Source organism: Camelus dromedarius, chromosome 4, assembly GCF_036321535.1.
Source record: "Camelus dromedarius isolate mCamDro1 chromosome 4, mCamDro1.pat, whole genome shotgun sequence".
Lineage (NCBI taxonomy): Eukaryota > Metazoa > Chordata > Mammalia > Artiodactyla > Camelidae > Camelus > Camelus dromedarius.
The window spans coordinates 94,698,944-94,722,089 of record NC_087439.1 but is presented as its reverse complement, the minus strand read 5'-3'; the positions used below and the strand labels follow the sequence as shown (position 1 = coordinate 94,722,089).

Sequence of the window (23,146 nt, the reverse complement as noted above, 5' to 3'; positions counted from 1 at the left end):
CTGAGTTTCCTGTCTTATTAGCACCCACCACGGTCAGATGTTAAAGTGCGAGCATGCAGGTAGCGGAAGGCATTTCACAGTATTAGATACACTCCTGAAATGGCTTTAGTACTAGTCGTGTTGCTGGCTCATTCGGAATGATTGTCATTGCTTTTAAAGTCAGCATTTTATCCTTAGTTCACATTTTAAATTCTATTAGAGAGATGTTTTTAATTTGTATGCTTCTACAATTTAGTTAATGAAACTTGGTAACTTCAAGTTTATTTCAGTCCATTTTATTGGTGTTCCTGGCATAATTTGCTGCTAACCTAAAATATCTTGGGGCTAATTAGTGTTTTGTTCGAAATGGTAGAGGAAGATTAAGGGACCCTTAAACCCGGGGGGGGGGGCCACTGCGTGAGCATGGTGCATTGTTGAAATGTACATCATTCATGGGAAAAACGATTCGTCCTGAATCCCTGTCATTCTCTGTATCAGCAGCTTGGAGACGTTCAGCAGGCTGGTCTTAGAAGGAATCATGTGATGCTTCTGGGATCAGTTGATGTTCATGAACGTGTGTAAGCTTTTATCTTAAATGTTTTTTGCAGAAATACCCCGTAAGAGCCATTCCCTTGGAAGAGGCTATTAAAGTAATCCAGGTGGCCGAGAGGGCCCGGCAAGGGCGCCTGAGAGCCATGTTCATGAAGCAGATCTTCCTTCAGGAATACAGAGCCAGGCAGGCCAAGATCCTTGGCGAGAAGATAGCAGACGCGGGGGCCGCCGCTCTGCGCATCCAGAAGGTGCAGATGGGGCGCTCTCGGAGCTGGGGGGGCAGGGTGTTGACACAGCTGGAGATACAGACCAGGGTCGGGGGTGAGCTCTGAAACCCAGAATTCCTTGGTCCTATGGTCCTGCCTTCAGCAGAACTGGACTGAATTCCAGGAGGACTGGTTATCTTACCCCAGGGAAACTGTAAGAGCTTAAAGCCAGCTTGGTTATATTTTTTAAATTTTATTATAGATAAGTGTGAAACTCAGGGCATTGTATTGAAGTATTTTTAAAGATCGTGGATAACTGTTGGAAAGAATGTTGCTATATTAGTCCTCACTGGATTTTTAAAAGTACATTGACACACAGGCATGTAATTACCTAAGGGGAGCAGGGGTATCACCTGCTAGCTTGCAGAAGCAGGTGCCATTTGCACAAATTCCAGGGACCACTACTAGTAACCAGAATGTGGCTGTTCCTTTCAGAAGTGGCCCTTGAGGCTTCCTCCCCATGGTCAGATGAGCACTCTCGAGTTACACCCCATCGTTTTTCAAATGGTGGCTAACGCTGCTTATGGGAAAATGCAGAAGGTGGCAACGTCACACAGAATCAGGTTGGGGAGAAAGTTAATTATAAGGACATAACATAGAGCCAGAAGATGAGGGCTCTTGTCCCTAACTGTGTTTGCATGGGAGTGGGGGCAGGGGCTGGGGACAAACAGAAGAAGACTGTTTTCTTTCAAGTTCTGTGGGGATATAAAATTGTAAACGAGCATCCAAGTTCAAAGCTTGAACTGGACGATTTCTTGGGTGTTACGGTGCTGCAGTTCTCCACAGTACACTGGAAATTTTTCTTTTAAAACCATTAAGTGCCGCCCTTAGACCTAGCCCCGCCATCCTGCAATCTGGACGTTTCTTTTGAAGAAATGCAGGCAGGGGACTCTCAGTAACAAAAATTATAGGCTATTTCTTTTTTTTCCTCCAGCTTTCCTGAGATATATCTGACATACAACATTCTGCAGCTTTAAGATGTACAGCGTTTTGATTTGATATATATGTATATGTTTATGTAGTTCAAAATGATTACCACAGTGAGGTTGATGAACACATCCGTCACCTTATGTAATTACCATTTTTTCCTATAGTGAGAGCATTTAAGGTCAGCTCTCTTAGCAGTTTTCAAGTCTAAAATACAGTATTGTTAACTGTCACCACCATGCTGCACACTATGTCCCCAGACCTTGTTCATCTTACAGCTGGAAGCTTGTGTCCTTTGACCATTTTCACCTATTTCCCTCACCACCTCCCTCAGCCTCTGCCATCCACAAAGCTACTCTTTGTTTCTATTCATCTGGTATTTTTAGATTCCACATGTAAGTGAGACCGCAAAGTATTTGTCTTTCTGTGACTTATTTCTCATAGCATACTGCCCCAGCCATCATCCGTGTTGTCATAATGGCAGGATTTCCTTCTTTTCGTGGCTGAATAATATTCCACTGAAGGTACAGACTGCATTTCCTTTCTATGTTCAACCATCAACAGACGCTGAAGTTGTTTCCATGACACTGATTATTTCTGTGGATAATACTGCAGTGACCACAGGGGTGCGTGTATCTTTTCAAATTAGTGTTTCTGTTTTCTTCATATAAACACCCAGGAGTGGAATTTCTGGATCATATTGTATTTCTACTTTTAGTTTTTTAAGGGACCGACATACTGTTTTCCATAATGTCTGTACCCAGTTACATTCCCACCAATAGCACGGGAGGGGGTCTCTTTTTTCTGCATCCTCACTAACACTTATTATCTCTTTCTCTTTTTTTTTTCAAATTTATTTATTTTTATGGAAGCATAGTTGATTTACAATGTTGTGTTAGTTTCAGGTGTACTGCAAAGTGATTCAGTTACACGTACACGTGTGTGTATGTGTGTGTGTGTATGTGTATATATATTCTTTTTCAGATTCTTTTCCATTATAGGTTATTACAAAATATTAAATATAGTTCCCTTTGCCATACAGCAGGTCCTTGTTATTTATTTATTCTGTGTATAGTAGTGTGCATCTGCTAAACCCAAACTCCTCATTTATCCCTCCCTCCCCACCCCTTTCCCCTTTGGTAACCACAGTTTGTTTTCTATGTCTGTGGGCTATTTTGGTTTGTAAATAAGTTCATTTGTATCATTTTGTTTAAGAGTCCACATATAAGTGATACCATATGATACTGTTTTTCTCTGATTTACTTCATGTATTATGATAATCTCTGGGTCCATCCATGTTGCTGCAAATGGCATTATTTAATTCTTTTTTATATCTGAGTAGGATTCCATTGTATAAATATACCACAATTTCTTTATCCAGTCATCTGTCGATGGACATTTAGGTTGTTTCCATGTCTTGGCTGTTGTAGAAAGTGCTGCTGTGAGCATTGGGGTGCAGGTGTCTTTTTGAATTAGAGTTGTCTTCGGATATGCGCTAAGGAGGGGGCTTGCTGGATCACGCAGCAGCTCTAATTTTTAGTGTTTTAAGGAACCTCCATTACTGTTCTCCATAGTGGTTGCACCAAATTACATTCCCACCAATAGTGTGGGAGTTCCCTTTTCTTCACACCCTCTCCAGCATTTATTATTTGTAGACTTTTTACTGATGACTTTTTTGATAACAGCCATTCTGACAGGTGTGTTGCTGGGTCAGGAGTGGGCTCTGCATTGGCAGGCTTGTTACCAGGGTCTTGGACAAGTGTGGATCCTGTCTTGTACCTGGGTGAGCAGACCCCTTGTTCAGCAAGGGGGCGCTGGGACAAGGGTCCAAGACGGGGTCCACAGTTGGGTGCTTGGACAGTGGACAGTGGTATAGGCCATTTCTGTGATTCATTCTTTCTTTAAAAATTCTACCTGTGATCACATAAGGGAACATACTCCATCAACACACACACGTGCACAACCTTGACCACATGGTCATTCCATCACTTGGAATGTGTGGTTTACGCAGGAGAAACAGTGTGACAACGTTTTCTTTATGTTTTATGTATTAAACAAGTAACCGTTTTTTTGTTTTTAGGTTTGGCGAGGTTTCCAACAATCTAAGAAAGCCGAGCGAGAGAGAGAAGAGGAGATGATATTCCTGGGTATGGTAAGTTCTCATACAGACAAGATACGTGCCTGCTTTTCTTAAAGACAGTAGTGTCTGTAAGACTCGTGTCTTCCCTGGAGAGTGTTTTGAGAGAAGAAAGGAAAGCAAAATACATGACCAGTGACTTAAGAGAATGGACTCGCCTGTATTATACAGAAGCCCACCCTGGGGCCTCCGGAATCAGCAGGGCGGTGTCCGTTTACGCGTCTCAGTTAGAATACACACGCTGCTCCGAAGGCAGCGACGAGCTTTGAGCTGCTCAGAGCGTGTTCCCCCCGCCTGACGTCAGTTATTAATGCTAGTGTCTGTGGTCATGAGAATGGGTTTGCCCTGTACAGCCGCCTGCCTCTGGGTGACCTTGGTGGTGGTGACTGGAGCAGGGTTGAAAGGGTGTGTCACTCACCTCTTGCTGTGTGGCAACATCACCACAAACGCAGCAGCTTAAACAGCACGTCGGTCCCCTTGGTTTCTGTGGCCCGGAGTCTGGGCTTGGCTGAGTCTTCTGCTCAGGGGCTCACAGGCTGTGGTCAAAGTGTCGGCTGGGCATGGGGTCTCATCTGAGGCTCAACTGGGAAGGATTTGCTTCCACGCTTGTGTGGTTGTGGGTCAGATTCAGTTCCCTGTGGGCTGCCAGCCTGAACCGCTCAGGTTTTTGCCAGTTGTGAGCTGGAGGTGGCCTGCAGCCTCTTGCCATGTGGACTCTCCATGGGGTGACCTGCTTTATCTGAGCAGCCAGGGAGGGAGGGAGTGCTTACAGTCCCAGGGAAATGATCCCAGAAGAGGTTTGGACACCTCTGCCCTATTTAGATGGTTCTCAGTGAGTCGTAGGGTCCACCCATACTCAACGGAGGGGACCACATGCAGGTGTGAGCACCGGGAGGTGGAGGTAATTGGGGACCATCTTAGAGTCTCTGCCTGAGCACAGGAGCGTTCTGCATCCTCAAGTCACAGACCTCAAAGGAGGGCTGGTTTGTCCTCTACCTGAGCCCCTCCTGAACACGGAACCCCCTGCCTCCCAGGCCAGCCCACTGTTTCATTTCAGAAGTTTCTTCCTTTTATTCGACTGAGGTCTGCCTCCCTCAGTCCCACAGACCGGCTGTGGTGGTTCTGTCCCTCCTGGTAACTCAGAATGTGTTGGTCCCCTTTCACACGACAACCCGTCAGGTTTGTGACGGCAGCTCTTGAGTCCCCAGGGCCCACACTGTTCATTACCCAGAGATGGGGACCATTTCTGGGGAGCCTTGTTGGTTGACCAGCTCCATTTTCATCAAAGGACATTGTAATTAAAAGAAGGAACAGAAAAGAAAACCTGTGGAGCCTCACTGTACAGCAGTGAGTTAAGGTGTGTTGGAGTGAACTGATTGCTCCCTACCCCATTTTTAATGCCGGATAAAAATACTGAAGCAGTAACGCTGATCAGTACAGTGACGGAGTCTTTGATCCTGACCATGTATAAAACTGTGGTGAAGTTAATCAAGTAAGGAAGAGAAGAAAACACAATACACCATATATCACCATAGATACTAATAAGTAAAAAAAAGCTATTAGATAGTATCATAAATAACTATGGCAATAAATTATAAAATATTGAATGGAAGAGATGGTCTAGGGAAGTATTAGCATCAAAATGACCAACAAGGAAAATACCCAAATAAACCAATCACTGTAGCAAATGCTGAAAAGATTTTCAAAGATCCTGTGTTAGTTGGTGAGAAGCAGATGCCAAGATGAAATTAGACATTCAAGAGATTTGCCAGGAGAATGTCTTTGAAGAATAACGCAAGAGGCGCTGAGAAGACAGGGAGAACCTTCAGATGCAGGTGTGACAACTGTGAAGCAGGGGGCGGGGGAAGGAGGGTTGAGAAGGAAGAGTCTGGCGCCGGGGCCACTGGGGCACGGTTCCAATAAAGGAGTCAAAGCCGTCTATGAAAGTCTGTACGAACGAAAGAAAAGGGAAGCAATACTGATGATTCCCAGATTGGGCAAGGACCCAGGGACAAGTTCAAGGTCAGGACTGCTAATGAGGATTTCTGTCTGTTTGTAGTAACATTAAAAACACTCATGCTTTTTCGCCCAGTGATACCAATTCTTGGAATTTCTTTGCTACGGGGGAAAAAAAAAGAATGTGGGCAAAATTTACAATATATATTCATATCAGTGTTATTTTATAAATTGTAAGAGATAGTGCCCAGAAACAATTAATAGAGTTAAAATATCCGATTGTGTATCTTTAGAAGTGGTGTGTTGGTATTCCTGAATATATTGCAAAATGTAAAATATGAACACCGTGGTCCTGCTTTTATTTATTTGCTTACTTATACATCTTCCTATAATGACCATGTATGCATGTATTTTATATCTAAAAAATTCTCTCAATGCTTCAAACATAGGTAGTATTATTTATCCAGCAGTACCATTTCCCATTGATTAAACTCACAAAATTGCTTTTATTCTGTAACATAAAATGTATGCAATATTTATTCATTAATCCTTAGATCCTTCAGTAATAAATCAAGGACACTTGATTTTTAAAAAATTACAGGGGAAATATGTGTTCAAAATTGTATCAGAGCGAGGGAAAGATCTGAATCGTGGTTTAAACAATTTGTAACTTTTTAAATTGAAACTTTAAAATTAAATAATAGTCAATTCATATTACATTTTCTCAGTTCTACATACTTACTATCAAATGTATATCTCAGTAGGAAAAAAAATCAGGATTTATGATTTATGCTCAGAGAAAAATGTAAGTGAAGAAGAAAGCAACTTACACATTTTCACCAATGAATAGATGGGTTTTCTTTATAGTATCCTTTTCTTTGTATATCCAAGTTTTATTTTCTAATACTGCGCCCCCCTTCCCGCTTTTAGAAGAGAGAAATCAAGCGGTCACCGTGATGAGGTTGATACAAGAGCAGAGAGCGAGGCATCTTGCACCCTTTGCTCTGGAGTCAACCAGAAACATGACTATTGAAATTTTCTTTTCCTAGATTTCAGGATTCAAAGCAAATTAAAAGATCTTACCAGTGATGTTATTATATACAGAAAAAAATAGCATTATTCCCACATTCAAGGTATTGTTCTATAACTTTCATGACTTCTATAATGGCATTTTAAAAATTATTTTGTTTTTTATTGACGTATAGTTGGCTTACAATGTTCATTTCTGGTGTACAGCATGGTGATTCAGATATAGATAGATAGATTGATTCAGTTATATATATGCATATACATTCCTTGTCATATTCTTTTTCAGGCTATTACAAGCTGTTGAATATAGTTCCTTGGGCCATATAGTACAACCTTGTTATTTATATGTTTTATCTATATTAGTTAGCATCTGCAAATTCTGAATTCCCAATTTATCCCTCCACGCCTTCCTTTTCCCCTGGTAACCATAAGTTTGTTTTCTGTCTGCGAATCTGTTTCTGTTTTGTAAATAAGTTCATTTGTGTCATCTTTTTAGATTTCACATATAAATGATAGCCTCTGGTATTTTTCTTTCTCTTTCTGGCTTACTTCACTTAGAATGACATTCTCCAGGGCCATCCATGTTGCTGCAAATGGCATTATTTAATTCTTTTTTATGGCTGAGTAGTATTTCATTGTAAAACTATACCACAACTTCTTTATCCAGTCATCTGTCGATGGACATTTAGGTTGCTTCCATGTCTTAGCTATTGTAAAAAGTGCTGCTCTGAACACTGGGGTGTAGGTGTCTTTTTGAATTAGGTTCCCCCTGGATATATGCTCAGGAGTAAAATTTCTGGATCACATGGTAAGTCAATTTTTAGTTTTTAGAGGGATCGCCATAGTATTTTCCATAGTGGCTGCATCAAACTACATTCACTAACAGTGTAGGAGGGCTCCCTTTTCTTTACACCCTCTCGAGCATTTTTCGTTTGTGGACTTTTTAATGATGGCCATCTGACTGGTGTGAGGTGATACCTCATTGTAGTTTTGATTTGCATTTCTCTGATAATTAGTGATATTGAGCATTTTTCATGTGCCTGTTGGCCGTCTGTATGTCTTCACTGGAGAAATGTCTGTTTGGGTCTTCTGTCCATACAATGGCATGTTCTAAATGACAGATGACATGGCAGATCCATTTCACTTTAGAGTAGCTCCTTTTCCTCCAGCCCTGCATTCTGACTGCTCCACCTGCACTTTGGCCTCTGTGCAGCACCTCTGTTGTCAGCACAGAAGGGAAACCATGAATTATTTTGCTTGAGGAAGGGATCTATCTCTGTGGTGCAGACACATGGAAGAGCCTCTTTCCCCGGTGAAGGGGCGTACTCTCACTGAACACGTGTATCATCCCAGTTGTGATGTCCAGGCTTTACTGTCTGAAAACTACAGCGAATCATACCAGAGTGGCATATAGGATTCAAGAAATACCTTGATTTCATCCCCTGCTCTGGTGATTTCCCTTTGATGTTTAATTTTCAAACATTAAGTCAACATTTATTTTTGGAATTGAAAACCCCCAGGAACCCTGACCCATCTTGTATTTCTCAACTGTTTAGGTTCTGTGAAAATCAAATGAATGAGCAGTTTCTGCCAGTTGCAGATTTTTAAGATTTAAAAACTGTGCTTGGTGGAATATTATTCAGCCATGAAAAGGGGAGAAATCCCGACACCTGCCACAGCCTGGATGAACTTCAAGGACATTGTGCTAAGTGATCTAAGCCAATCAGAAAAAGGCAAATACTGTATGATCCCATCTTAATGAGGTATCTAAAGTTGTCAAACTCATAGAAACAGAAAGTAGAAGAGGGTTGCCAGGGGCTGAGGGGGTGGGGAGGTGGTAACGGGCAGTTGTTCGGTGAGTATAAAGTTTTAGTTTGCAAAATAAAAGAAGTTCTCCAAATCTATTACCCAACAATGTGAATATACTTAACACTATGGAACCATATACTTATAAATGGTTAAGATGATAAATTTTATGTTATGTGTTTTTCCACCACAATTTAAAAACAATTTTTAATTCACTGAAACGTTGAAATATATATACTGAGATGGCTGTCTATGAATCATGACTATTCACTAATGGCCAAAAAATACAAATTAAAAATTAAATGAGGTGAGGAGGGTATAGCTCAGCAGTAGAGTATGTGCTTAGGCATGCATGAGGTCCTGGGTTCAATCCCCAGCACCTCCATTAAAGTAAACAAACAAACAAACCTAATTACATCCCCCCAAACCAAACCAAAAAAGTGCAAAAAAATTGTTAAAAAAAAAGAATTAAATGAGATAGTATTTCATTGAATCTAAGATGTTACTGGTTATAAGATACATCATGAGTGAACATGAAAGAAGATGTTTGGGCAAATAAACAAAAACACATCCTTGACTGTAATACAAATCCGTCCCTAATTTCAGGCATGTTAACCTGTGACAGATAGACATCTCAGAGTTGGTGCTACAAGGCAAGTTTTCTTCTTAGGGGAAAAGGGTTTTTTCACATTTTAATTATTGACAAGAGCATGATAAGATTCTTATTCTCAGACACGAAGAGTCACATCAATTCAGCTTTTCTGAAAGACGTTAACAAGATGCAACAGGATCATCAAAATCTGTCTTTTGGCCCCCAGTTCTATTTCTATCCCAAGGGAATCATCAGAAGTAAAGGCTTGTACACGTAGACGTTTCCTACAGTGTCACTTGTAGTAATGAAAAACTGGAAGTGAACAATTCTAAAGTAGGGGTGGAGTTAAGTGATTTCGAGTGGACCGACATTAAGGTAGTAATATGCCACCACTGAAAAATTACGACTAATTTCTGATGACGTAGAAAATGCTCAAAGTGAAAATACAGGATTTAGAATAACACATATAATATGATTTCAACTAAATATATACACATATCCATGCACATATCAAAGAAAGAAAAAGAATGTATAAAGTTTAGAAAGTCCTCCTTTTTTAACATTGGAGCTTTGGAAGATATTTTTTGTTTTGTCTGTATTTTCCGAAATGTTTAAATTTTACTGCATTAACTGGGGAGAAGGCACACATTTAAAAAATGAAAGCAAATGGACATAGAATATTATCAATCTTTTCTTTTAAGATCTCCAAATTGGTGTGTATACATAGGTGGGCAGATTTAATGATAGGAAATTGTTTCTCTGTTCCACCCATAAGAGGCACACAGATATGAGATATAATGATAAAAACAGTGGCTATCTCCAGTTTTCTATTTTAAAAATTAAGCCAGCAGTCAGAAGAGTCAATCTAAGATAATCTAAGTTTAACGTGGAGTTTTATGCAAGAAGCAGTTTTGACTTAACAATTTTCACTTAATTTAATTCACCCTACGTTTACTGAATGTCTACTATGCATAACACGCTAGAAACTTAGAGACTGGCCAGACGCTCTTTTTTCATCCTAAAGTCTTAATGGCTTACGTTGATACCACATAAAAATAGAATTACACAGGGTTTTTTACTGTAACTTTTTTGTTTTACTTTGTAGTTCATATCTACTCAGCTCAAATAAAAGAAATCTGTTTTAATTCCTCAGTGATGCAGAGTTTGGATAATAGAAAGAGAGCCACTTGTCTGTTTTGTATTAAATGTGACTTTCTCCAGTTTGCTTTTTTTCCCAAGCATGTCTTCCCTTGGTATTATGTGTTCTATGAAATTTTACACCGTTGAGAAATATATGGATTCAATTTTTATAAGAATGGTATCTTCTATTCACTGGCTGATAGCCATAAAAATCCATTACCCCAAATCCCAGAAATGTTTTCAATTAAATATATTTTCCACTCGATCACTAATTAACATACTGTCTACTCATTTTAAAATTTCATTTTTCCATTATTTTGTTTTGTTACATCATGTCAATGTATAAACCATTGACTTATCTGATCAAAACAGTATTTGTGTCTTTATGGGAAGCTTGGCATATTTCCAGGGGTGACTATTTAGTAATTGAAACCAGAATTAGAGCGAAAGGCATCATGATGTCCTCACTTCCTGACCAAATCTTTCCTTTGCCATTGTCATATAAATTATTTTTTGATACTGCCTTTTAAAATATTTATATTCTAAAATCTACAAAGGAAAATAAAAGGGCACTCTAAAAATTCATGTGCGGTTATTTTAATTGGCAGAGCCAGTGGAGTGGATCAAGGACGAAACTTAATGAATGTAATACATTTCCTTCTGTGGATCCCTTTGAAATAATCTGTCCTACAGCCATGACCGTCGTACATTTTATGTTACCCTGAAGCCATCAATGTTTGCATTATAATAAAGAACACTAGGGGACACTTATTAAAGAGGAAAAACTGTCACTTGGAAATGCATCAGCTAAACCCTCAAAGCACCATAAAACCCTGCTCACTTTCAAATTCCAACATGAAACAAGCTGTCCCATAGATTATTTTTTGGTCAATAAATTAGACGTCTTTCTTATTAGCAAATAACCCCAAGTAGGCGCTCAGGCCCCAATGATGCTCCCGGAAGACGGCTCCCTCCTGAGGCTCCGCTTGGGAAGGCGGTGGGTACTGTGTCCCGAGCTTCCAGTGTCCTCGGGACCCGTGGGCTCCTCTTTGGGAACCGCTGTCACAGCCAGAATGAGCAAAGAACCAGAACTAGGCGCTCTGAATGGTCACACTTTGATTTCAGCCCCACAGCACATCGTCCACCTTGGTGCGCTATTCATTGTATTTGGCTCCAAATGAGGTTTGGTTGTTTCTGGAAATAAATGTCTTACCAAAAAAACAGATTTGCCCTGATTTATAGGGTTTTGTTTTGCTTTTAGTTTTATTTTACTTTTTAAATCCAAACCCCCCCCCCCCACAAACCTGTTGCCTGCATGTCCCTGTGTGTCCGGGATCAGCAGCATCTTAGAAATGGATCTGCGTCCCCCAACATCAGTGTTGAAGGGTTTGCTCTGCTGGGCTGATGAAGAGGCAGGTGTCAGGGGAGGCCCCTCTGCCATGTGGGCTGGGGGTGGGGATCACTCGGAGGCGCACACTCGCCCTCCCTCTGAGCCTCAGTTTCTCCTTCAGTAAGAGCAGGATAGCGCTGCCCATTTCGCAGACCTGTGAGAAGGGCTTCCGGACCCAGCCTGGAGCCTGGACCGGACTTGCCTTCCAGGAGTGGGGGCTGCTGCTCCTCGTCTTGGAGAGTGACCTGACATCGTCAGGGTAACGGAGTGACTTCGCACCAAGGAAAGCTGTCGTCAGATGTGATAACTTCGCGATGTAGCGAAACACAAAACATCCCAAGATGAGCTGTTGCGTAAAACACACACGCCACCAATTTCAAACCTAAACTCTCTCGGCCCTGGTTGTATGCTGCTCGGATGCATGACCTCAAAGTCGGTCTGTTAAACGTACGCTCTGAGCAGCCCACAGGGCCTGAGTCTGCTCTGCTGCACAGAGAGCATCCCCAAGGAGAGCCCGCAGCAGCCCCCAGGTACCCCGCGTGTGTTGCACAGGAAACGTGTGCAAGCCAGGAAGAGCGGCGCTCCTGGTGCAGATGTGCCTGAAAGGCTCTTAGACAGGCCGGGCAGGGGGTCAGAGCTCAAGGGAGGACACTGGATAACCTTTGCGACCTCAGAAGTCCACCTCAAGAGTCTGAAAACAAGGAAAACTCACCATTTTCTTTTCTGGTTAAATAGGATTTTACAGCCTAGTTAATTGGGAACCTTGAGTTTGATTTCAAGTGTTTTTTATTTTTTACTGAAGTGTAATTGACAGGCAGTGTCATATCAGTTTCAGGTGCTCTTCATCGTGACTTGATGTTTGCGTACATTTTGAAACGGTCACCGCACGAAGTGTTTACGGTATTATTGACTGTGGTCCCTAGGCTGTGCATCTCGCTCCTGTGACGTATTTAATTTATAACTGGAGTTTGTGTTTTTCAGTCGCTTTCACCTTTTTTCTCCTCCCCACCCCCTTCTCCCCACTGGCAACCATCTGTTTGTTCTCTGTATCAGTGAGGGTTTCTGTTTTGTTTTGATGTCCATGTGTTTTGATTTTTAGATTCCACATGTAAGTGACATCATGTGGTATTTGTCTTTTGTCTTTCTCTCTCTGACTTAACTTCACTGAGCATAACACCCTCCAGGTCCATCCATGTTGCCACAAATGGCAAGACTTCATTCTTTTTTTATGGCTGAGTAATAACCTATTATGGATGTATTCATTCATTCTGTACTCATTCATCTATGGATGGACATTTGGGTTGCTTTCATATGTTGGCTATTATAAATAATATTGCAGTAAACATATATCTTTTTCAAGTGAAGTATTTTTGTTTGTTTCTGATAAATGCCCAGAAGTGGACTTGCTGGATCATATAGTAGTTTTATTTTTAATATTTTGAAGAACCTCCATACTGTTTTCTATAGTGGCTGCACCAATTTACATTCCCACCAACAACGTACAAGGGTTCCGTTTTCTCCGCATCTTCACCAGCACTTGTTACATGTTGCCTTTTTGATAACCGCCAGGCTGACAGGTGTGAGGTGGTACCTTGCTGTGGTTTTGTTTTCACTTCCCTGACGATTAGTGATGTTGGGCATCTTTTCATGTGTCTCCGTTGGCCGTCTCTAAAAGTCCCCGTTCACATCATCTGCTCATTTTCAACTGGGCTGTTTGGTTTTCGTCATTAGATTGTGTAAGTTCTTTATATATTTTAGATACTAACTTCTTATCAGGTATGTAACTTGCAAGCATTTTCTCCCATCTGTAGGTTGTCTTTTAAGTTTTGTTGATAGTTCCCTTTGCTGTGTAAAAGCGTTTTTAGTTTGATGTGGTCCCATTTGTTTATTTTTGCTTCTGTTGCCCTTGCCTGCAGACAAATTCAAGATAGTATCGTGAAGAACAATGTCAGAGAGTTTACTGCCTGTGTTTTCTTCCAGGAGTTTTGTAGTTTGGGGCCTTACATTGAAGTCCTTAATCCATTTTTAGTTTATTCTTGCACAGGGCGTGAGACAGTGGTCCAGTTTCACTCCTTTGCATGCAGCTGTCCAGGTTTCCCACCACAGTTTATTGAAGAGACAACTGTCTTTTCTCCATCGTAGAGTCGTGCCTCCCTTGTCACGGATGATCATGTGTGCGTGGGCTTATTTCTGGGAAGTATTTGTTAGTATTCTTACTCTGCCTTATCCTTGTCCCGGGTCTCCAGGGCATCAGAAGCTCAATGAGGAAGACAGTTCTCTGCCTTTTGTCTCCTGGTCTCAGGATTCTTTTATCCACATTCTAGGACCGGACATTTGCCTTCATTTGTCTCACAACAGGGCCCATGACAAAGTCCTCTAACGCAGTGTGCAGAGTAGCATGGGCAAGGCCTACCTGGGCCCAGATGCTGGTCCCACCGTATTTACTCAACGTGTGAACTGGGGGGTGACTTAGCTTTCTTGGTGGCATGATTTCCACATACGCCAACCGGAGACAGCGCTAGCACGGAGCTCATCAGCGTGTGCTCAGTGTTAGGAAACTGGGTGAAAGGGATAAACTTGGGAGTTTGAGATTTGCAAATGTTAACCATTGTGCATAAGAAGAGATAAAAATAAATTTCTTCAGTATAGCACAGGGAACTATATTCGGTATCTTATAATTACCTTTAATGAAAGAGAATATTAAAACAAATATATATATATATGTGCATGATGGGACCTTGTGCTGCACACCAGAAATTGCCACCTTGTAACTACTGTGACTGGCTATACTTCAACTTAAAAAAAAAGGAGGTATCAGGAAGCATTTAAAACAGTGTCTGACACGTGTCACGCGGTAAGTGCTAGCTAAGCGTTCACTGCTGTTATTTTTGAAATGGCTTATAATCATGGGTTTAAATGGTCACGTAGTTCATGATTCAAAAAGGTGTTAAAAATAAAGGTAGTAAAAAATAAAATGAGTGATGGGAAAAATTACCCTAATAATAAATAATAATAATATAATAATAAGTCATTATATCTGCTAGGAAAAAATGCTGATTAAATTACCATTTTTTAACCTGTTTAAGTTAGCTGAGATCAAAAAGGTTAATGTCACAATACTGGCAAGGTGTAGGGGGAAAGGCTCTGTCATACACTGTTGGGAAGAGTAGATCAACTGTGCAAACTCTCTGCAAGGTAGCTCAACAATATCTATTAAAATTACAAATGTACTTCAAAAAAATTATGCACTATAGTGCCCATAAAAGCCATTTTTAGGAAGGTGTTTTAAGCCAGAAGAAACCTATCAGTGGAGAGATGCGGCAAAGCACAGAAGGTAAGAGTGGAGATCCTGGAAGTACATGCGTCCGGTCAAAGCCCAGTCTGCCACTTCCTGGCTGTGTGACCCTGGGCAAGTTCCTTGACCTCTCTGTGCCTCAGTTTCCTCATTTATAAAATGAAGATAATAATGGTACCCACACATAAGGCTACTTACTATGAGGAATAAATTAGTTACTATTTGTAAACCACTTAAAATAGTGTCTGACAAACCTGAAGTGCCATCAAAGTGTTTATTTTAACACATTTTTAAAGAAGGTAGGACACTAACGTAGCAAATTAAGCTTCCTCCCACCCGTCGATTATAAGCTCAACCTTACTGTCTGAGCCTAGCTCCTAACTGAGCAAATTTTAAAACTGCTAAAAATTTTTAGAAATTAGGATTAACAGGCTAGACATTGCTTTATTTTTTAATCATTTTGCACCCACTAAAATTGTAGCATCCCAAGATAACAATTTACCGTAACTGAGGTATGAGCAGAGGACAAAAGGAAACCATTGGCTCTGGCTGTCCACAAAACCTTTTTTTCCACATCCCCTGCTGGGTTTGTCTTTCGGAGTAGGTATATTTGTATAAACACAGATATATAAACGTAGATGCGTTACTCTCAAATGCAGTGATGAAACAAAAGGGCTTATTTGCATAAACTGGGAAACACACACGCACAGTCTTAAAACAGACCAACCAAAGAGCCGTTTACTCCACAGCATGAGGCACTGCATGTGCAAAATTAGAGCAGGAAGCACGTGGTGCAAGGCGGTGGGCTGATGGAGCCCCGGCTCAGGGTGCTCCCGGGCCTCGTGGAGCTTATTAATCTCTGCTCTGAGGGCGGTGAGAGACTTCACATGTCTGTCATCTGTTGGAAGGGATCCCCTCCCTTCCCTCCTTTGCTCTGTCTTTGCCTTCAGTGACTACACAGCGCCAGGAAGAAGAAAACCCCCAAGACCATGAGCTTCTCGAGAAAGTTGCCAGCATTAAATCACCGATTTGCAAGTGTATTTGCGACTGATAAACTGAACAGATTTTCATTTGGACAAATGTCCATTTTATCTTCCTAATTGGAACAAGGATTTTTAAAGACAAAGCCCATCAAACATTAGATAAGCATTTTAAGTTAATGGACCATCGAGTCCTATTTCTCCACAAAACCAGGAAGCATCATCTCTGTCCTATTTTTACAGCGACATCAATTATTAATATGTATATCTTTGCTGACGGAGGACCTTGCTATAAACGTTGGTTTCGTTATCTGGTTCTGGGTCATTAACTATAGAAAGCTTGTAAATATAATGGTTTATTCACATGGGAAGCCTTCATTAAGATGCATTATTCTACAGCTGATGTATTTCAATACATAGTGTATTATCATGTTCTCTAGTTCCCTTTAATATTCGTAATTTATTTTGAAATGAGTTGCTGTTTATATGGTGAGTTAACAAATTTGAATTCCATATGACCAAAGTCGCTAAAGAGGAGAAGATGTTTTAGCCCAGAGGAGAAGCTACTCATTAACATAGGACCTAAATATGTTATAACCTTTAAATTCAAAAGCAACTCGAGAAAGAAGCTACAAATGACCCCAAATGTATTTTTGTCACAGAAAGTCTATCTCAAGAAACACGCATGAGTACACACATATTAACAGCACAGCATGGTGTAATAGGAGACACACAGAACTGGAGGAATCAGGAAATCGTATTGCTGGCTTCTTCATTAACATAGGATGGCTTGGGAGAGTCGTTAAGTAGTGAACCTCAGTGTCCCCATCTGTTCAATGGGATAGTCAGGTCCTTATTTCTATTCGAAAGATGGATGTATCATCAGTAAAGAAATGTAGAGGATGTGTGGGACAGAGTGCCATGCCGACTATAGAAGTCCGATGGGAGCTGGAAGACTTCGTTTTCACTCACAGATCATGGGAGTGTTCAGAGGTTGGCTGAGAAGGGGGAGGGTACAGCTCAGTGGTAGAGTGTGCGCTTAGCGTGCACGAGGTCCTAGGTACAACCCCCAGTACCTCCATTAAATAAATAATTAAATAAATAAACCTAATTACCTCCCCCTAAATTTTTTTTAATTAAATAAAAGTGGTTATAAAAAAAAAAAAAAAACAGCTGAACACTTCCCGTGGAGCTGTTTACCAGGCGCCAGTCACTACTCACTGCTCACGCCTGATTCACTTGTAGGCACTCACAGGGGAAAGGCCCAGCAGAAACGTCGTGTGTGTGAATCTCTGAAAAAAACCTGCTGCGATTTACCGTAAGAGCAATGTGCTGGTGGGGAGAGCGACATCAGAATCGTAGCATTCAGGCAAGACTTTGACACAATGTTACACAGTCATCAGAGACAAAGAGACTTGGGTCCTCTGTAGCCGAGATCCATTTTAGCATCTTCATGAACACCATGGACTTTGAAGTAGTCGTTGGAGAGATCGGATAAAGTCTCCATGTGAATTATAAACGCCTGTTTCGTGACACTAGGAATGAAAAACATCACCTGGAAGATATAAGAATTGGGCACTTCTTTAACTGATTAAATAATGGGAATTATTATCTCTTTATTTTGATACAAAACAGATACTATGAAGTCATGGCTTTGAGCACTTGTGTATAGAGGCAATTTCGATCACTGGTTTTTAACATGCTTTAAAATGATTCTGTAATTCTCAGTCTCGATTCACTTTTAAAGTAGTTTTAGGGGTTTTATGAGGTGGTATGTTCTCATTATATTAAACTTGGACAATTGGCTTGTTTTCGTTAGACATTCTAATGCATGTTTTCACCAAGTACTGTAAGTGTGATTTTCTTTTCATCTTTTCTTTCAGTTGACTTTATGTCATTAAGCGGTAGCTATAGTCCAAAAGCATCTCAGTTGTGGATCCGAGTAGAGAAGTCACTTTTAGGGGTTCATAGATATTTCTTGGGGGTTGTGTGTGTGTAAAGAAACAGTAATCAAAAAAAAAAATCCTTGTAATAAAAAGATGCAGATTTTCAGGTCTGCAGTGGCCCCGGCTTTGGGTTGTATTCGTGTCTCGGCTGTTGTGAACAGTGCTGCCATGAGTGTGGGGCGCAGATATCTCTTCAAGATCTTGATTTCATTTCCTTTGGACATATACCCATTGGATTGCTGGGTTATATGGCAGTTCTGTTTTTAATTTGGGGGGGAACCCTCCATAGTGTTTTCCATAGTGGCTACACCAGTTCAAGTTCCCACCGACAGCGTACAAGGGTTCCAGTTTCTCCACATCCTCAGCATCACTTGTCATCTTTTCTGCACTTGACAGTTGCCATTCTGACAGGTGTGAGGTGATAGCTCATGGTGGTTTCAGCTTGCATTTCCTGGTGATTAGTGAGGCTGACACACTTACATACCTGTTGGCCATTTGTATGTCTTATTTGGCAAAAAAAAGTCTGTTAGTTCCTCTGCCCATTTTTTAAGTGGGTTGTTTTTAAGTCACATAAATTCTTTATACATTTTTTATATTAAGCCCTTATCAGCTACACGGTTTGTAATGTTTTCTCCCATTCTGTAGGCTGCTTCCTCATCTTGCGGAATGTGTCCTTGGATGTGCAGAAGCTTTTTAGTTTGGTATAATCCCATGTGTCTCTTTTTGTTTTTGTTGTCTGTGCTTTTGGTGTCATATCCGAAAAATTGTTATTAAGATGAATGTCAGGAAATCTTTTCCTTAAATTTTTAGCTGTTTTCTGACTGCATGTCTTGTGTCTAAGTCTTTAATCCATTCTGAGTTGATATATGTATGGTGTGAGGTAAGGGTCCAGTTTCAGTCTTCTGCGTGTGTGTATTCAGTTTTCCAAACACCATTTGTTGAAGGGACTAATCTTTCCCCATTGTTGTGTTCTTGGATTTGGGGTGTCAGACAGTTGAGTGGACAATTATTTGAGATCTTAAAATTATGTATATGTAAAATAAACATATTTTTTAAAATCACACATACACAGTGATGGAGGTTTCTCAATGTGACACTGAAAGGAACAAACAAATGATCAAAACTGGGATTATTTGAACAAGAAAACAATAAAGTAGTACTTGATTATAGCCCAAGTATAAAATAAATATCTACGAGTCCATAGTGATATAAACGAAAGATTGAATAAATTAACCAATGTGGGAGGAGAGACAAGTCTTCCATGCAGAATAATCCCAAATCATTTTGGAAACTCCACCCTCAAGATCGGAGGGGGCCTTAGCGTTCTGCTCCTTAACTGGGGAGCTGTACCTAGTGACTTCCTCCCAAAGAGGACGGAGTGAAGTGGGAGGTGGAGCGAGGCATCTTGCAGAGGGACACCTGACAGGTACTACCCCAGCCAGGTGACCCAGGTGAACAGCATGAGTCCTAAATCATGCTGATGGTACCCCGATAGGATGGTGTGACAGCGACACTTCACCTCTGTGCTCTTTCTCTCAATAACCCGTAACCCTAATCTGATCATTACCAATAGAGCTGTGTGTCAGTAGAATTGATTTCCCTCATAGATCTATATATTTTATCTTTATGCATTTGAAAACATTATTTTTATTGAAGTATACTCAGTCATAGTGTGTCAGTGTCTGGTGTCCAGCACAATGGTTTAATCACACAGACACATACATATATTCTTCTTCATATTCTTTATCATTATAGGTTATTACAAGCTATTGAATATAGTGTCCTGGGCTCTAAGTAGGACCTTGTTTATTTTGTATATAGTAGTGTGTATCTGCTAATCCCAAACTCCTAATTCTTCCTTCCCCCCAACTTTCCCCTTTGGTAACCATCAATTTGTTTTCTATATCTGTGAGTCTATTTCTGGTTTGTAAATAAAATTTGTAGCCTTTTTTAGATTCCACATATAAGCGATACCATATGATATTTGTCTTTGTCTGACTTACTTCACTTAGTATGATAATCTCCAGGTCCATCCACATTGCTGCAAATAGTATTATTTCTTTTTTATGGCTGAGTAGTATTCCATTGTGTATATATACCACATCTTCTTTATCTAATCATCTGTCAATGGACATTTAGGTTCCTTCCACGTCTTGGCTGTTGTAAATAGTGCTGTTATGAACACTGGGGTGCATAACAAAAATCTTTTGAGGTTAGTTAACTTTGCCTGAGATTCTAAGGGCTCTTTAACTATTCCATATCATATAGCATCTTTGGGAAAGAAGATCCACAGAAGGTGAGCGATGGTAGGAGACAGATAACCAAGAAGTTGCAGACAACTGGGTTCTGGTCTTGGAATTACCCAGTGATGTGCTGGTAATGCTTAACCATGGCTCTTGGAAAAGAAATGTACGTGTATATATTCATACGTGTTTATTGTCATTTCATTGATATGAGGATATGCACACACAATTTACAAATAGCAGTAAAATACACACTACCCTTTGTTGGACATTCCATGTAGCCGTGGATTGTCACAGAACACTTCCCTTGATTTTTACTGAACTCTGTATCTGGTGTCAGCCTGTGGTTGCAAATGGCAAGTGTCACTGCAGTGCGACTGTTGGCTGATATTTTTGCAGCATTAATGCGGAAGATGAAAGTGCAACAGCAAAATGTGCGCCAGAGCCATCACGCACTCACCTTTTTTTTGGAGCTGGGGACTCTGCTGAATCAGGTTATGGTTTTTGAATGCTGAATCCTCAATTTTATGCACTCTTCACGATGTCACTGACACAGACATGGGGCACTGTTGATCTGCGTTACAGTTTTCTCCACCACCTTCTTAAGTCTACGCAATCGAATCACAATGGTAAATCCAGGCCTCATTTATAGCATTGCTAATTCCGATGGTGTAAACGTTCTCATCATGGCCACCTTCAAGCTAATAACCTGACAGAACGTAGTTAGGGAGATACACACAGGAGACAGCGTTACACAGTGTTTTCACCATAGAGAGCCAACAGACACGCTAACATCAAGCGCACAGGTGACAATAAAATCCAGTAAAAAGTAATTATGAAGCCGTGAGTTTTTAGTATTGACAACTTCCTGTTGTTACCATAATATACATAATCATAAGTTTATATAATTCAGCATTTAAAAATAACTTGCAAAATTCCTGAAAAATCTATCAGTTGGATCTCATGAGTCATTACAGCCTGGCTCCAGTACACACTCGATTCGTCCTTAATTTGCTCAGTGACCCAGGCTGAATCTGTAAACTCCCAAGAGCTCGGGATCTGTATCTCCTACCTGTGATTCCCGCCACCACAGGCCCCATGCGTGTTTCCCTTCTCCAGGTGCCTTTTAGTTCTTTCCACCCAAACCCACAGGTAGCACCGTTTATAGGTGAGCTGACACCATTCCCTACTGTGAGGTACATTGCCCTCATCCCACCACCCTCATTTATTTAGGAATTAGGTCTCAAAGTGACTTTGTATTTTCTGTTACCACAACCCTCTGCAGACAGTGGACCAGCGCCGAGCGTCTGGTTGCTGTTCTGCAGTTGTCTGCCTCACCCATCAGCAGACGGCGGGGGAGAACATTCTCACAATGAGATGTGAGGGTGAATGTCTGAAGTCAGCTGAGAATTTCCTTCTCTGGAGATCTTTAACGAGAGAGGGGATGTTTTCAGAGTTGATTTTGGTGTCATTTTTCTTGAAATCAGAACATCCAAACTCTTGTCATTAGTCCTTGCTGCATGTACTTCCTTAGTTTGTAGTCTTTGCCCTTCCTCTCACCAAGACGACTTGGAAAAGCTGTACTGTCTGTAACTCGAATGATTTTTTAAAATCATTTTTTATGGAGGTGGGTGGTAACTGGGTTCTTTCTTTCCTTCCTTCTTTCCTTTCCTTCCTTCTTGCTTCCTTTCTTCCTCTTTTTCTCTCTCTCTCTCTTTCTTTCTTTCTATACTGGGAATTGAACCCAGGACCTCCTACATGCTAAGCACACACTCTGCCACTGAGCTATACCCTCCCCTTTGCATGATTTTTCAATGATGTATATGCATTTTTCAAGCTAACTACCCCATCACCACCAGGTTCTGGGAAATGGTACCCCAACCTGCTTCCCCATGGTGGGGAATCACTCTGAAAGTTCTCTTGCCAGATCTGATCCGTTTGTTCGGTACGTATTTCTTTATGGGCCTTTGGTAAGACACCATTGAAGATGTTAACATATTTCATTAGTGTCTAATATGTTTCACCATCTCTGTAATATGGTCTCAAATCTTTTTGTTTCTGTTTTTAGAATCCACCACCTTTGTTTAATGAAGTCGGTGCTACCATAATCGAGGCTGAAAAGGTGACCCACATGCGGGATAAGGTGCAGATGAAGCATGAAGAGGACTACAGAGGTGCCCTGGTTACAATCAAGGATGACCTGAAACTAACAGAAGGTCCAGACATCAAGGAGAACCTTCAGGATCAGATCAGGCGCTGGTTCATCGAATGCAGGTGCGTGTGAGTGGCGTTGCCGTATCTCGTGACAGTCTCTGCTGTAATGGTTGATGTCCTTGTATGTTTTTAAGCACAGAAATGTGCTGGTAGAGATTCATGTGGTTTTCTGGCTTTTAGAGAAGTGAAATGTCAAGTTTAAAAAATTCAAGAACTAATTTTTTTTAATGAAAATTGCTCTCTGTCCTATTTTTTTAGTGCAGCCCATGTAATACCTCTCCAGCCACGTGAACTTGAACATCGTGGGTGGGTGACGCAGCCCCTAGATGGGAGGACTTCATAGGCCAGGTCTGTCTGAAAACTAAGGGACCCAGCTACACACAGGTCATGCGCCTCCCTTCTGGGGTCCGGCCCCAGCAGTACAAGACTCCCGAGTCTAAGTCACCTTCCGTCTCTGACGCAGTCTCCCGAGGCAGCTGCTGGCTGCGGGACCTGGCACCCGGCCCCCCGCCGCCCTGAAGTGGCGGGAGGGTAGCAGTTGTGGGAACAAGGCATCATGTACAGTGAGGCCTTCCTGTATTAAGGGCCTTCTTTAATGTCCTTAAGTGAAAGGTTAAGCAATTTCAAGTTTGCTTACATAAGACGGTTTGGGGAAGGTGTCCTTTATGAGAGAAGTGCGGCAGAACAGACGCCC

At 41.1% G+C, this 23,146-nt stretch overlaps 1 protein-coding gene across 1 annotated transcript in view; it reads left to right on the top strand.

Annotated features, from left to right (window-relative positions):
* Positions 1-23,146, top strand: part of IQCA1 (IQ motif containing with AAA domain 1) — a 149,817-nt gene that overhangs the window by 13,837 nt on the left and 112,834 nt on the right. Inside the window, exons 4-6 of the mRNA XM_010975798.3 lie at positions 588-779; positions 3,805-3,876; positions 22,307-22,512. Coding sequence (XP_010974100.3) covers positions 588-779; positions 3,805-3,876; positions 22,307-22,512 — 470 coding nt within the window. The remainder of the gene's footprint in view (positions 1-587; positions 780-3,804; positions 3,877-22,306; positions 22,513-23,146) is intronic.